Raw genomic sequence first — 14684 nt, 5'->3', positions numbered from 1 at the left:
CATTATACATTCTCACATGACTACAATTCTCCAGAAATTTAATCCAGGTTAAGTCTGCCGCTAAAATGTCAAGACATAAAAATTCTCATGTCAAATTATTTCTGTGACCTAACAACAGTCCACATGTTTCAGACAATAGTTTAAAGGAGTTAAATATCAAATTGTATCAGGACTGTACGGTCTGTTCCTTTCCCCCAAGAGTTAAATATTCATATCCTAAGAAATAGACAGCACTGTCCAAATAAGACTAAACAAAAATGTATAACCTCTAATTATAACACAGAATCAAGGAAGACCTAGAGATTCCACTGTTTGGTACTATTAATTTTCATAATAGAATGAATTCATTTTGTTTTTCATATTGCCGCAAGTAGGGAGAATGAATGAAAATAAAATAGTCCCTTTTGAAAATGAGATGCTGTAACCAACTATAAATAGCAGCTGAATGCTAATGAGCACAAAGATAATTTTTCAATTTAAATCCTTTGAAATCTGTGAGCAAAAGATCTATACTAAAATGTCGAATTTAAATAACAGCATACCTGCTTCAGAAACACTGTCGGTTTTGAAGGTCTTACACGCTCTGTCGGGCAGAGGCAGAAGCTGTAATGGTTAAGCACGGGGAACCTGAGTTCAAACCACTGCTGTGCCCATAAATAGCTGTGAGAGTGGGCCAGTCTTTTCACGCTTTCTGGCCTCAGGCTTTGTCACAAGCGTTCTTACACTAGAGGATTTCCCTACCCCAAAGTTCTCACCTTGAGAGTGGATCCTGACGATACCCTGGCAATGGGGGTCACTGAATGCCAGTTTTACCCTACCAGTCCCTCGCTTCCTCATCAACCAGTAAGTGCCCAGTTAAAGCTGGCTTGAGTTGCATTTCTGTCACTTATGACTCAAAATGCCCTGACAAATAAAATAAACATGCAGTACTTTTACCCAGGTATCATCAGAGCAAAATGCAATTACAGACTTTTCACTCAACATTCATGTTGTAACATGAGACAGCATTCCTCATCTATCAGTATCATTTTCTCATACTATAAATTCTCCAGAAAACTCAGAATACATTCTTAATTATTCTTAAATATTCTCATATTTTAATAGTACTAACATTTAAGGTAATAATTCTCATGTTTTAACTGTTATATACTTAAAGTCTTCCTTTACTTCAAATAATTTTTAGTATTAGCAGAAGGGAAAGGGGCCAACATCTTATTCAACATTATCGAGTTCTTTACAACACTTGGAGTTCATAAAAGTAGAGTATTTTTTTCTCGTGTTAGCATGTGACTTCTACTGGGTGATCTTCACCTGGAAGTTACTAGACTCTTTAGAAGTCAAAGGGCCACTTACGGAAAGTTCCTGGATCTCCTGCTCCCTCACCCACTATGTTAGGGCTACTCAGAAAGAGATCTGCAGACAGAGAACTTCTACAAACTTATTTCATTACCATCCTACAATGAGACGGAAATCAAAAGCATTTAGAAACTTTTACAGTAATTTGACATTGTCACAATATCCAAGAGTATGATTACTTTTCTAACAGTTCGTCTTTACTATTACATTTAACAAAATGTATCATTCCGTAACAGTGAAAGTTAAACAAAAAATTCTTAAACTGGCCCTTCACCTCTGTCTGAGAAGCACTGCACTAAGCCACTGTCACTCACTAGTCAGAAAGGGATGTTACCTACGAACCACAGGCTTTTGAATCTCAAATGCTTCAGTACCTACACAATAATATCTACTTCCAGACTTCTATACCTACATATCTATGACTGAGTGCCCTGCACTGTCTTCTTCTTATTCCTCTAACATCCTACCCTACACTAAGCAAGATAACTGCATCACCCTCTGATTTTGCCAGAGAATTTCTCCATATAGCAGCCCATACGTAATTCCTCCACTCCCTTGCTCTCCAATCATACCACAACCCGCTATAATCTGGTTCCCACAACCACACGACTGAAACAAATCTCTCAAAGTCCTCAGCAATCTCTACACAGGCACTGCTGCCCGTCTCCCCAGTCCTCCTTGCACAGCACTCAAGGCTCTCTACCACCCTTCGGCTTCCTTGAAAATACTCTCCTGCGTCTTTCCAATTAAGGGCTGCTTCTCTTGGCTTTTTCCTGCCATTTAATCTTTTAATTTGGGCCTTTCGATACCCTAAATGTTCATCTTCCACAAAAGTTTTACCTTCTCTCAAACACACACTTTCTACTTCAATCCACTGCCTCCGCTTCAATCATTAGCTCAAAACAGACCAATTCCAAATCTGCACTTAAAATTCAGTCTTACCCTCTTCTTTCAAGCTCCAGTCCCCATTCCCCAACACCTCCTGGACTAACCCTGTATGTAACTGCCATACTCACCATTATTTCTATCACTGGAAGGTTGGTGTGCTCCTTATTCATTTATCAAATGGTGGTTTTCTGCACATGCCAGGCAATATGGGTAAAGCAAAAACCCAAGAGACATGGTTCTGCCCTCACAGAGCTTATGATGTTAAGGTACAGGTTAGACAAGACAGACAAAATAAACGCAGATGGGTAAGTGTCATGAAGTAAATACAGGGCAGTGTGGTATTAGAATGGGTAGTAAAAGAAGGCTGAGGAGGTGGTATCTAATCCCAGAGTAAAAGGATAATTGGAACAGTTGAATGAAGCAAGTCATTTGGAACATATTCAGCATGTTCTAGGGTGTGAGAAGGCAAATCAGCCTGTATGTGAGAAAGCAAGAAGATGACAGATCCTGCAAAAAGTTTCCTTGTACACTTATGGTAAGGGATTCAGATGTTAGTCCAAGTGCATTGAGATGATGACAGATTTTAAGCAGCAGTGTAACATTTAATTTATGGTCTAAAAAAGATCCTTTTGGCTGCACTGGAAGAACAGCTTTTGGGGGGCAAAATGGAAATAAAGACTACTTCAGAGGCCACTGCAATAATATGGGTGTGACATCAGAGGGGCTTAGACAAAAGTGGCAGAACGAATGGAAAGAGAACAGACTCCATGATTCTAATAACCTCTTATCTGACCACCCTTCCTTAAATCTACATTTCTCCATCATTCATACTACGTTAGACTGGGTTCAGGCACTCCTTGTTCAGAATCCCCAGCAGTTTCCCAGTACATACAGAAGGGCCATCATTTTTAAGCCCTCCACAACCCAAGCCCAGTCAATTTTATCATTTTTTTTTCTCCAATGAATTTAAAAACCTTTTAGATTAAGGTTCCAATCCCAGCAAACACCCTGCATGCTGCCAACTCTGCTTCTGCCCGAGCTTCTTCCCAGCCTTTCCACCACCTCACCCTTCCCCTTCCCTCTCTTCCCCACCTCAAAGCCTAACACAGTCCATCAAGCTCCAGTGAAAACATCACTAATTAAGCTCAGCTCCCTCAAATTCTCCAGGAGGAATATACACCATCACCTGCTGAGCCTGACAACTTTCTGCACGCTTCTTTCCCTCTGCCTTCACTCTACGGTCTCAGCATTTGTTTTTTGTCACTCTTTGTGTTCCTCCACTAGATACTGAATAATCCGTAGGAAGGGAAAGCTCCGTATCTACCCATTTCCCCGGAATAGCTAATAAAGTCTTGCACAAAGAAATCTGTTCAAATTAAAATACCTTCTTTCTAAAAATTACTTTGAAACTTTATAAGCAGTCACTGGTTAAATACCCTTAAGTGACTGAATGATACTGAAAGTAGTCACTTTACCATCATCTCCTTCTACTTACCTGCCAGGTATCTGTTCAAAGGGATCACTATACATAGGAATGCGAAAAGAAATAAGTTAAAACAAGGAATAGGCTAGACCTTAAGTATATACAACGTTGTTACACTGAATTTCAAAAATCAAAATATAAAGGGACCAATTTATGTTACAAATCACTGAAGCTTCAAACTTAGAGAATCATCAATGCACAAGGAATACCAATAGGGCATAATGTCCAACTCGGAAATATTGTAAATCCATCAACAAACAAGATAGGGAGAAAATTCCTAGAGCAAATTCATGACTATTAATTCAGGAAATCCTGTCTGAAACAACTTCCACAAACATAAGAGTTTCTAAAGTTGGGAACGTAACCTCACATGCTAAAAGTGCTACAGAGCAGGACTGGCAAACCATGGCCCACAGATCATACCCAGTCTGCCATCTGTTTTTGTACAGAATGATTTTTACAATTTTAAATGAACTTCTGAAAAATTCAAAAGATAAATATTTCATGACATATGAAAATGATGTGAAATACAAATTTCAGAGTCCACAAATACGGTTTTATTGGAACATGGCCATATTCCTTCATACACAGATTGCTTATGTCTGCTTCAGTGCTACAGTGGCAGTGATGAGTGGCTGAGACAGAGACCACATGACCCACAAAGCCCAAGATGGTATTTACTAACTGGTCCTTTACAGAAAAGGTTTGTCATCTCCAGAGAAAAAAACTGGCCACACAGACAAGGGAGACAAGGACTATTCATGCCATGAGACTGGCCATTCTTTGTAAGAAAAGATTTCAAGTCACAGACTGAGGGCTACAAGATGATAGAAATCAAACGGAAGCGACTTTGGCTTCTAGTCACGGAGTAGCATGAACTGGATTTACCCTCCTACCTTAAACAGAAAACTGGAGTAAATAGGTGAAACAACTGTTTTTAAACATTATACACCAGGCAGCACAGGACTACAATCCCTGATGGAAGAGAAATAAATAAACTAAGCCTTAGGACTGCCCTGGCTTTCTGCCTAGAAGCTTATTCCAGATTGCAGAGGGGATAGTGGATTCCAAGCAGGGCACAAATGTTTCCCTGAGCAGAAAAGACCGACAATGGAGATCAGGCAGACTGAAGCAGCTGAAAGTTGCAGGACAGAGTTTTGGAAGGAAGAGAGCTACACAGAAAAAGAGCTCCAAAAATATGCAGAGGGTCAACAAGTCTTTGTTGAATATTAAGATACACATGTTAACAGGGTGAAACTCCAGGAGGCTAGGGAAAGAATGACCCAGGAGCTGTGAATAGAATGGTTCCCCAGAGCTCACATGGAACTGGGAACTGCTGAGTTCCTACAAGCCAAACTGGAGGAGAGTCCTCACTGATTATACAGGTCATTCAGTAGAGACCCCAGAAGGGCCACACCTTAGCAGTGGAGCTAAACTATCCTGGGAGAAAGCTACTTGAGACTGCATGAAGCTTAAAAATAAGTCTTGAGAGGATCAAACTGAACTACAAGTAAATTAAACGGATACCAGAACAAAGCCCAACAATCTTTACTTACATGAAAGCAACAAAATCTAGGCACCCAATGACCTAAAATACACAATGTCCAGTACCCAATAAAAACTTGGTAGACATGCAAAAAAGCAGGAGAATGAGACTCATAACTAGAGAAAAATCTGTCAAAAGAAATAGATCCAAAAATTATACAAATGAAGGAATCAAAAGACAAGGATGTAAAAACAGCTATTATAACCATGTTCAAATATTCAACAGAGCCTTTCTCAACCAGGAATTAAGCCCCACAGAAGTTATTTGAGGGATTATCTCCTCTATTCTCCCAAAGATGGTACACAGCTAGAGTCATTCTACATGCACAGAAGAGAAGTTAATCCATTATATACAACAGATAAGGCATTAGACTTACTTCTCTGGGAACTTAGTTGAGAGGTGCTGGAGAAGAGAAATACATGAATATAATGAAGAAAGAAACAGAAGATAAAAAAAAAAGAACTTCGACCGAAGAAGAAAAAAATAAATAAAAACACTCAAGGTCCAAAATGAAAAACTCATTGGCTGGAATTAACAGCAAATTAAACAACTGCAGAAGAAAAGGCTGGGCAACTTGAAGATGTAGCAATAAAAATTATTCAAAGTGAAGCACAGAGAGAAAAAAAAAAGATAGATTTAGATAACAAAATTTAACTTTTAGGCTGCTTTACTACAAATCACCTATTTAGAATAAAATTAAAGATTTCCCACTAAATATGAATGTTATATAAACAGTTTCTTGTTATCTGAAGTTAACCAATGATAAATAAAAAAATCTTCCCCAAATGAAAGTACTAACATGATAGTGCAAAGCATCAAAAGCCACAGGATAAATGTGGTGTCTTCCTGGGCAGTAGTTTCAATTATCACTCAAATAAATCTGTGTGCTCTGCTTCAGTTGTTTTAGGCTTCATCCTAAGAAAGAGTGTATATTTATGTGCATGTGTATGTATTCACCTCCTCTCTCCTCTACAGTTGGGGTTCTTTGTCAGGAGCACTTCATAGAAAAAGTTGAAGAAACACAGACTCAAGAAAATATTCAGGAAATCACTAAAAACACCAAGCCATTTCACTACAAGTTCACCTGCTACATAACCAATATTGATCTTTAGATTTATATCCTAAGGAAAAGGCATAGAGCTACCAAAATAAGTTTCCTCCAACAGTCCTTCCTTCAAAAAACCACCAAAATAACAAGTCATCAAGCATCATCTTGTGATAACAGATCAATTTTAATTCTAGCACCGGAAGCTATACAAGGGTAAGCCTTATAGACTTCATAGGACTGTTGTACACGTTCAGTAAAGTGACAACTGTGCAATACCACTCAGTATCTCAAAATTAGGAACATATTTTTGAATTGTTTAAACACAATCCACAGAATTAAAAACAGAAGCCATCCACAGTTATACTAATTGTCAATTAAAAGTTTTACCACTGACTACTTGATAGAACAGCCAAAATCCAGTAGGGAACATCAGAAGTGAGTTCAGTGTCATCCTGTTGTACTCTTTTGGGAAGGTTTCTTGTGTAGTTATGTGACTGGCCAAAGATGGGTACAACCAGGACCAGGACAGCAAGTAAGGTTCTACCACAGTTTCTGTAGTTTTTCACTTTGTTTTCTTTGTCAGTTAAAAGTGAACAGTGAGAATTAAATACTTATCTTTACATATACACAAGTTATGCTGTGAAAGCATATTTGCTTACAAACATATAAAAATACTTGTTAACTAGTTTGATAAGAAAATAATGTATAAAAGTATATAGCAAAAACATTAATCATCTCTGACCCTGGAAAGATCAATTCCCTATTTTATATTACAAACAAAAACAGTTTTAGTTTTTTGAATCCCTTATCCAGAAATACTTGAAAAGGAAGACAGACAGAAATTATTTATTTTCACTCTCAACATGGCTGTGAAAAGAGTTAAATTAAAAAACCAAGAACACTGAAATGCTTAAGTCCAGAATGAGTCCAAATATTTGGCCACACAGAATATTATCTTTAAGAATAGGAGTAATAGTGAAGGATTTACACACAGTTTTTAACCTATAAATACAATAGGCATTTTCTTATTTTGGCCACTGGAAAACAAAGGCTGTAGCATCAGTAAAGATCTGAGATGTCTCACTTTTATGGATTCAATTCAGTGTACTTAAGGTTAACTGAAGTTGACATCAAAATTTTTAGAGACAGGCAAAAATTCACATTTAAAAAAAACTCCCTATGTTTCTATATAGAGTAACAGTAGGCAATATGATTCCAGAAGTTAAAAGTAATTTTACAACCTCTGACTCCAACTTGGCAAACAGCTTAGGTTCCAAAACTGATTCATCCCTAATAAAAGCCCTTAAAAAAGAATGTGTCTGTGTATATAGATATATTTTTTAAAGGAATCAGGTATCTTTGAAGCAGCCTTAGTGTTTCCTTTAAATCTGTCTTGAAATGACCATAGGATGAGCTTCACGGAAAGGATTAGCCAGCTTCTTGGTCTAAGGCTACCATGGTGATCATTTGTCTAAGGCTAGAAAGGTACCAACGTGACATAAACTGTTAAGAAGAGGAGAAGACGAGGGCTTTTCCTGGCAGTTGGTAGCTAAAATTCAAGGGATTCTTAGAAAATGACACAATGGCAGCCTTTCTTGTCTTTTTCTTTCCGTGTTGGTTCTGGTGAAGGAGGACATTCCTGCTCTTGAAATTTCCTGTAAGATAGAAAAATCTACAGATAATTGCCTTTTTGATAATATATCACTGAAAATGTAGATTATTGTTGGCCAAGTCTAGTTTACATGCATATGCTTTCAATGAATCCAAGCAAATCTTCGGGATAGGGGTGGGAGGAAATAAATGCTTCAACACCAGCATAAGCAAAGCCGCCTGAGTTTCACTGATGGACAAGTCTTCAATTAGATGAGATGCCGAACTCAATAAAGTCTAGGTTCCATTCCCAGTTTGAAATTTCATGACTCTAAGGTATCCTTAAGAATGAACATCTATCACCAGAGTATGACACAGAGTACCTACCCTTATGAAGTATGCTGTTTTGCCACTTCTGAGCTGCAAGTCAGTGTTCGACAAGTTAGTTGACCTCTCTGAGCCTCAGTTTTTTAGAAGGGACAATAAAACCCTACCTTTCACAGTTGCTATGAGGATTAAGGAAGATCTCGTTATGTTCAAATGCCTAACAGTGTCAGGCATAAAAAAGTCTCCTTTACCCCCTCCTCACTCCTGACTGATCAATGGATATGAATAGATTCTGAGGATCAAAACCAAGGAGGAAATATCTCAAAAAAGCAATAAAAATTATTTTAAGACTGCACTGGTTCATGGGGAGGAGGGGTAAAATACACATAACAAAATTTACCATCTTAATCATTTTTAAATGTATAGTTCAGTGGCTTAAGTATATTCACAGTGTTGTGTACCACCAATCACATCCCAAATCTTTTTATCTTGCAAAACTGAAACTCTGTTTTCATGTAAAAAAATAACAGAACTTAGACTTTTAACAAACTACTAAAAAACGAAAATGTAATCTTCACTCCCCACGCCCCTACAGGAGAATGCCCTGGCAAGGGGCAAAAAAAGTAGAAGAATCTCAGATGTCAGTTCACCTTAGATATACAACTAACAAGAACTCCATATATCTGTCAAACTATCCAACAAGTGGAGAAACCAGCAGATCTAGAGAACAAAGAGTGATGTAGCGGCCAAGCCACCAAGATCCAAAATAATCTAACCAAACCCCATCCACTAAAGCAACTCACTCTTTCTCACATACACTCTCCAGCCAACCTCATTTATCACCTCCAGCTTCCTAGAATCCATGAACACTTTCCAAACCACGGGGGCCTCCTAGGCTGGCTAACAGAAAACCTCTATGTGGTCTGGATATCACGCTAAATTCATGCCCTGGGGGACTGCTGAACCTCTACTGCCTGGCCTCCTCACAGCCGAGGAGGAGTTGGGTAAGAAGCAAAGTGAAGAGCACAGGTTCTGGAGTCAGAGACGAGGACTGAAGTCCTAGCTCTGCCATTTAATGTGTTCAAATTATTTAACCTCTCTGTACCTGTTTTCTCATCTGAAAGGGGGGACATTATTGGGTTGTGATGAGGATCAAATGTAGTAATACAGTGAAGCACTCAGCCCAGCATCTGGCAGAGATTTCCACTCCAAGGTTAGCTGCTGTCATCAGTACCCTCATACCATCGTCACCTTTGGAAGCTGCAGATTCTTTTCAAAAATCCCTATGTATACTCTATTTCCATATAATAAAATTAGGCTTTTAATGTAGGAAGTAACTAGAAAAATCATTAAAAATTTTAACATACCTGTTAAAATGCATTAATTTCCAGACAAGAATCACTCCTGCATACAATTTTCTTTCTTACTTAAAACATTTAATTGTAATTTTCTTCCCAGTTGTTTTAAAAAGCATAGTGTGACTACCCATCAAATTCAGTAAATTAAAAGAAACTTCTAGGATGTGTTTTGCTTACCTTATAACCCGGACAAGTTCATGGAAAGCTTGATCTACATTCATCCTAATCTTTGCTGACGCCTCCATGTATGTTACCTTAAGCTGTCGTGCTAACTGCTGTCCTTCTTCCTGTGTTACCTGAAATTTCAAGAGTTGTGTTTGAGCTACAGCATTAACAATTAGATTTGCTCCATCTAATTCTCAGCCACAGAATGCACTGTTAATACAGCCAGAGGCCAAGCTGGTTTGTCATAAGATGAACCAAGAGACTTAATAGCTCAACACACAGTGCTGAAGCCTAGCTCTACAGAACAAGTCTGAAAAATATGACCAAAGATTTCAGTCTAGTGATTACTCAAAAAGTATTAAACATAGCAGTGATAAGTTCTGGGAAGGAAAAGTACAAGGTGCTACGAGAGTCTATAACCCTGTGGGGCGGATCAGAAAAAGGCTCCCTGAGGAAGTGATATTTGGGCTAAGGACTAAATAAAAGAGTACGGAGCTGGGTAGGGGTGGGGCAAGGAAGTATCCCTAACAAAAGAAATAACATGTATGAGGGTGCTCCAAGTTGCAGGAACTGAAGGAAGCCTAGAATGGCTGAAATACAACAAGCCAAGAGAAACTGGCAAGAGGTGAGGCTGGAGAGCAGGGCAAGCCTTGAGAGGCCGTGGGGTCATTGTCTTCTCTCCATTCCCCAGTGCCTGGTACATGGGAAACGCTCAATAAATATGTGAGGGAAAATGAATAATGAATAGGACCACAGCCTCACAATGCCTTCCTTACCTTAGGAGATGAAGGAAAGTAGGCAGGGAAGGGTGGCATCACTGATGACATACAAAATGGTAGGCCAGAGTAAGAAAACACTAACTGAATGTAAGTAAATACCCTATAGATTTTAAATGTAGAAGTTGGACTAGTGATATTAGTCTCTATTCCATTTATATTTACACAGTAGGGCAAAAAATAATTTCTGAAAAAATTACTTTCATTGCTGTCATTAGCACAAAAATAAACACTTACAAAAGGTTAGAAAATTATAGATGGACAGAAAGAAAAAGAAAATTAAGGAACCTATCACCTATACAGAACCACATTCCTCTGGTCTTTTTTCAATGATGTACATTTTTCTCTGCAAAAACAGAATCATAATTTTTGCATCTTTATCTTAGACCCTAGAAATATGCTAAGCTTATCTAGGGTTTTTTGTTTGTTTTTTGGTAAATGCAACATAAACATAAACAATCATGTCATTTGCTAGTAAAGACAGTTTTGTTGCTTCCTTTCCAATGTGAATGTCTTTATTTTCTGGCTCTACCTCACTGCCTACAACCTCCTGTGCAAGACAGCAGTGGTGAGGCGGTACTTTTGAGTAGTTTCTGATCTTAGGGACAAAGTTTTTGGTCTTTCACCATCAAGTAAGCTGTTAGTTGTGGTATCAGGTTAACAAATTTCCTCACTATTCCGTTTGTAAAGAGTTTTTATCAAGAATGGATGCTGGATCTTGTCCAATGCTTTTTTTTCCCTCTTGCATCTATTGAGATCATATGATTTTTCCTTTTCAGTTTGCTAATATGATGAATTATACTGATTCACTTTTGCCTGTTAAATCAACATTGCAATCCTGTAATAAAATCCACTTGAGTGATAATGCATTGTTTTTTCATGTATTGAACTCTATTTAATAAAATTTTATTAAGAATTTTTATATTTATGTTTACGAGAGAAAATGAACTTTAGTTTCCTTATGTCTTTGTATGTTTTGGTATTGGAGTAATATTGGCTTCATATGATGCCAGTTTGGGGATTTATTTACTTTTTCTATGGTTTTTCTATTTTCAATTTCATTGGTTTCCATTCTTATCTTTATTATTTTCCTTCTTCCAACAACTATCATTTTAATTTGTCCTTTCTTTTTCTTACAGTTTCTTATGGTAGAAGCTAGTCATTGAATTGCAATTTTTTCTTTTCTAATACAAATATTAAACACTATAAACTTCTTTATATGTATATACTTTAGTAGCATCCCACAAATTCTGATATGCTGTTTTATAGATATCATTCAGTTCATAATACTTTGTAATTTCCCATTTTTTCTTTGTACCAATGGTTAATTAGAAGTATCTTAGTTTCCGTGTATTTAGAGACTTCCTAGATATCTTTCTAGGATATTGATTTCCAATTTAATTCCACTGTGGTCAAAGAACATATACCATCTAACTAAATCCCTTTAATTGTATTGAGACTTGTTCTATGATCCATTCTCATTTTATACGATGTGTATTCCGCTGTTGTTGAGTGTTCACTAAATGTCACAGTAAGTTGCTCAATAATGCTGTTCAAATCAGCTATGTCCTTACTGATTTTCTCTCTACTTGCTCAATGATTAAGAGAGACGCTGAAACTTCTGACTGTAAGTGAATGTGTCTATTTCTCTTTGCAGTTCTTTCAATTTTTGCTCTAAGAAACTTAAAGCTGTTATTTGGTACATGAATGTTTAGGATTGTTATGTTCTCTTTATGAATTTCTCTCTATCATTATGAAACAATCCTCTTTATTCCTGGTAATATTCTTTGCCCTGAAATCTACTTGGTCTGATATTTCTATTGCCACTTCAACTTTCATTAGTATTAGCATGGTATATCTTACCCGGCCCTTTATACTTTTAACTTATTTGTGTCTTTACATTGAAAGATTTCTTACAGGGTCTTGCTTTTTATCCAATGTCTGCCTTTTAACTGAGGTGTCCACAGTATTTATATGTAATGTGCTTATTGATATAGTTGAGTCATCTTGAAATTTATTTCCTATCCGTCCCATTTGTTCTTTGTTCTATTTATCCTTTTTCTGCCTTCTTTTGAGTTTACTGTATTGTTTTTATGATTCTATTTTATCTTCTTTGTTGGCTAATAAACTATTTATCTATTATGTTATTGTTACGATTGCTTAAGAGTTTACCATATACATTTTTCACTCATCACCGTCTAATTCAAATGGTAGTATGCCAATTCATGTATGGTTTAAGAACTTACAACAATAGTATGCTTCTCCCTCTTGCTTATTGTTATTACCTATTACCTCACAATACATTGTTATTAGTTTACTTTAAACATCCCATTATGTTTTAAGGAGACTGAAATAATAAAAGCAGTTTACATTTACCCACATAGCAGGTAAAGGTGTTCTTCATTTCTTTGTATAGGTCCAAATTTCCATCTGGTACGGTTTTCTTCCTTTTTGCATTTCTTATAATGTAGGTCTGCTGGTAATGAATTCTTTCACTTTTTGTATATCTGGGAGAAGTCTTTATTTCACCTTTGTTTTTGAAGTAAAGTTTTAGTAGCTATTGAACTCTAGGAGACAGTTTTCTCTTCGTACTTGAAAGATGTTGTGCCACTATCTCCCTTACATCGTCTCCTATGGGAAACAACGTGACTACTGTCATCCTTATCTTTGTTGCTCTGTATGCAGTTGTTTTTTCCTCTGGTTATTTTTCAGATTTTCTATCACTGCTTTTAAGCAATTTCATTACAATGTGCCTTGTAATTTTCTTCATATTTCTTGTACTCAGGGTTTGTTGAGCTTTAGAGTTCATCAAACTTAGAAATTTTTCAGCCATTACTTCTGCTGTTACTTCCATCCAGTGTATTTTTCAACTCAGACATTGTAGTTTTAATTTCTGGAGGTTTGATTTTGAACTTTTTACATCGTCTATGTCTCTACTTATTATATTCAATCATTTCTCTAGCTTCTTGACCATACGGAATATGACTATAATAACTTTTAATTTCTCTGTTCACCAACTCATCTGTGTAGTTTCTGGGTCTGTTTCTACTTATTGTTTTTTCTGCTTATTATGGGTCACATTTTTCTGCTTCTTTATATTCTTGGTAATTTTTGAGTGGATGTGAAGGTACTGAATTTTTAGCTGTTGGTTTCTGGAAAACTGGTATTCATATATTCTTGAGCTTTCTTATGGTATGCAATTATTTGTAAAGTTTGATGCTTTCTGTCACACAGTACCAAAACAATAGCTAGTCTAGGGCTAACAATTTTGCTCCACTACTAGAACAAAATCCTTCTCAGTGCACTACTCAATACCTCAAGAACTAGAGGATTTTCCACCCTGGCTGATTCGAATATGAATTATTTCTAGCCCTATTTTAGCTCAAGGTACTGTTCCCTCTAATTCTTTCAGGTAGTTTGTTCTAATTTAAAATCATATGCTCAAAATTCAGCAGCCTCAATGAAATATCATGAGGCCATTACATTAATGCATATACATCTAACAATTATTTCATAACAGTTTATACCCTGCTGTGTTCCAAAAGTGTGGCAGCAGGTTATACATAGCTTTGGTATATCCAAGTTTACGTAATTTTTAAATTTACCCTGCCTCTCTTCAAAACAGCGTATGTAACATAAGGCCTATGGTTTGAAATATAAATCAATCAAATCAAGCAAGAAATTAACAATAAGTAAGGAAGCCAAGTAAGAAAATAAAGCTTTTACAGAGCCACCAATTCAGAAAGGAAAATTCCTATTTTAAGAAAATTTGACATCAAATTCCATCCTACAAAAATACCATTTTGTCAAAAATTCTATGCTTTCTTCCTGGGATATCATCCCTTCTCTCCCAACTCTGTATTCTTAATTTGTTTCTTACTAATACTTCAAGACTCAAGCAATCAAAACTTCCCCTTAATGTTGTTTTTACAACAGCATCCCAGAGTGCCCATCACACCCTATAATGAGCAGCAAAAAAACCCCAACACATTACATTTCTTCATTTTCCTGCTTTCACACCATTATGTCCTTTGCAGCTAGGTTGTAAGGTGTATTTGTCTATGTATACCCGCAGCCTATAAGAATGCTTAGTAGTTACTTAACAAACGTATGTTAAGTAAATAGAATATGACCAAATAAGTACATT

At 36.8% G+C, this 14684-nt stretch overlaps 1 protein-coding gene across 2 annotated transcripts in view; it reads right to left on the bottom strand.

Moving 5' to 3' along the window:
- Positions 1–6486: 6486 nt before the first annotated feature.
- Positions 6487–14684, bottom strand: part of RRAS2 (RAS related 2) — a 68644-nt gene continuing 60446 nt past the window's right edge. The window contains exons 5-6 of one of the 2 annotated variants that reach the window (XM_074372353.1): positions 9774–9892; positions 6487–7993 (exon numbers count right to left, since the gene is read on the bottom strand). In XM_074372353.1, coding sequence (XP_074228454.1) covers positions 7828–7993; positions 9774–9892 — 285 coding nt within the window. In that variant the 3' untranslated portion in view covers positions 6487–7827. The remainder of the gene's footprint in view (positions 7994–9773; positions 9893–14684) is intronic. The other variant, XM_074372354.1, reaches the window with a different exon arrangement.

Source organism: Camelus bactrianus, chromosome 10, assembly GCF_048773025.1.
Source record: "Camelus bactrianus isolate YW-2024 breed Bactrian camel chromosome 10, ASM4877302v1, whole genome shotgun sequence".
NCBI classification, from domain to species: Eukaryota; Metazoa; Chordata; class Mammalia; order Artiodactyla; family Camelidae; genus Camelus; species Camelus bactrianus.
Note: the sequence above shows the minus strand (reverse complement) of the source record. Positions and strands in the feature narration are given on the sequence as shown.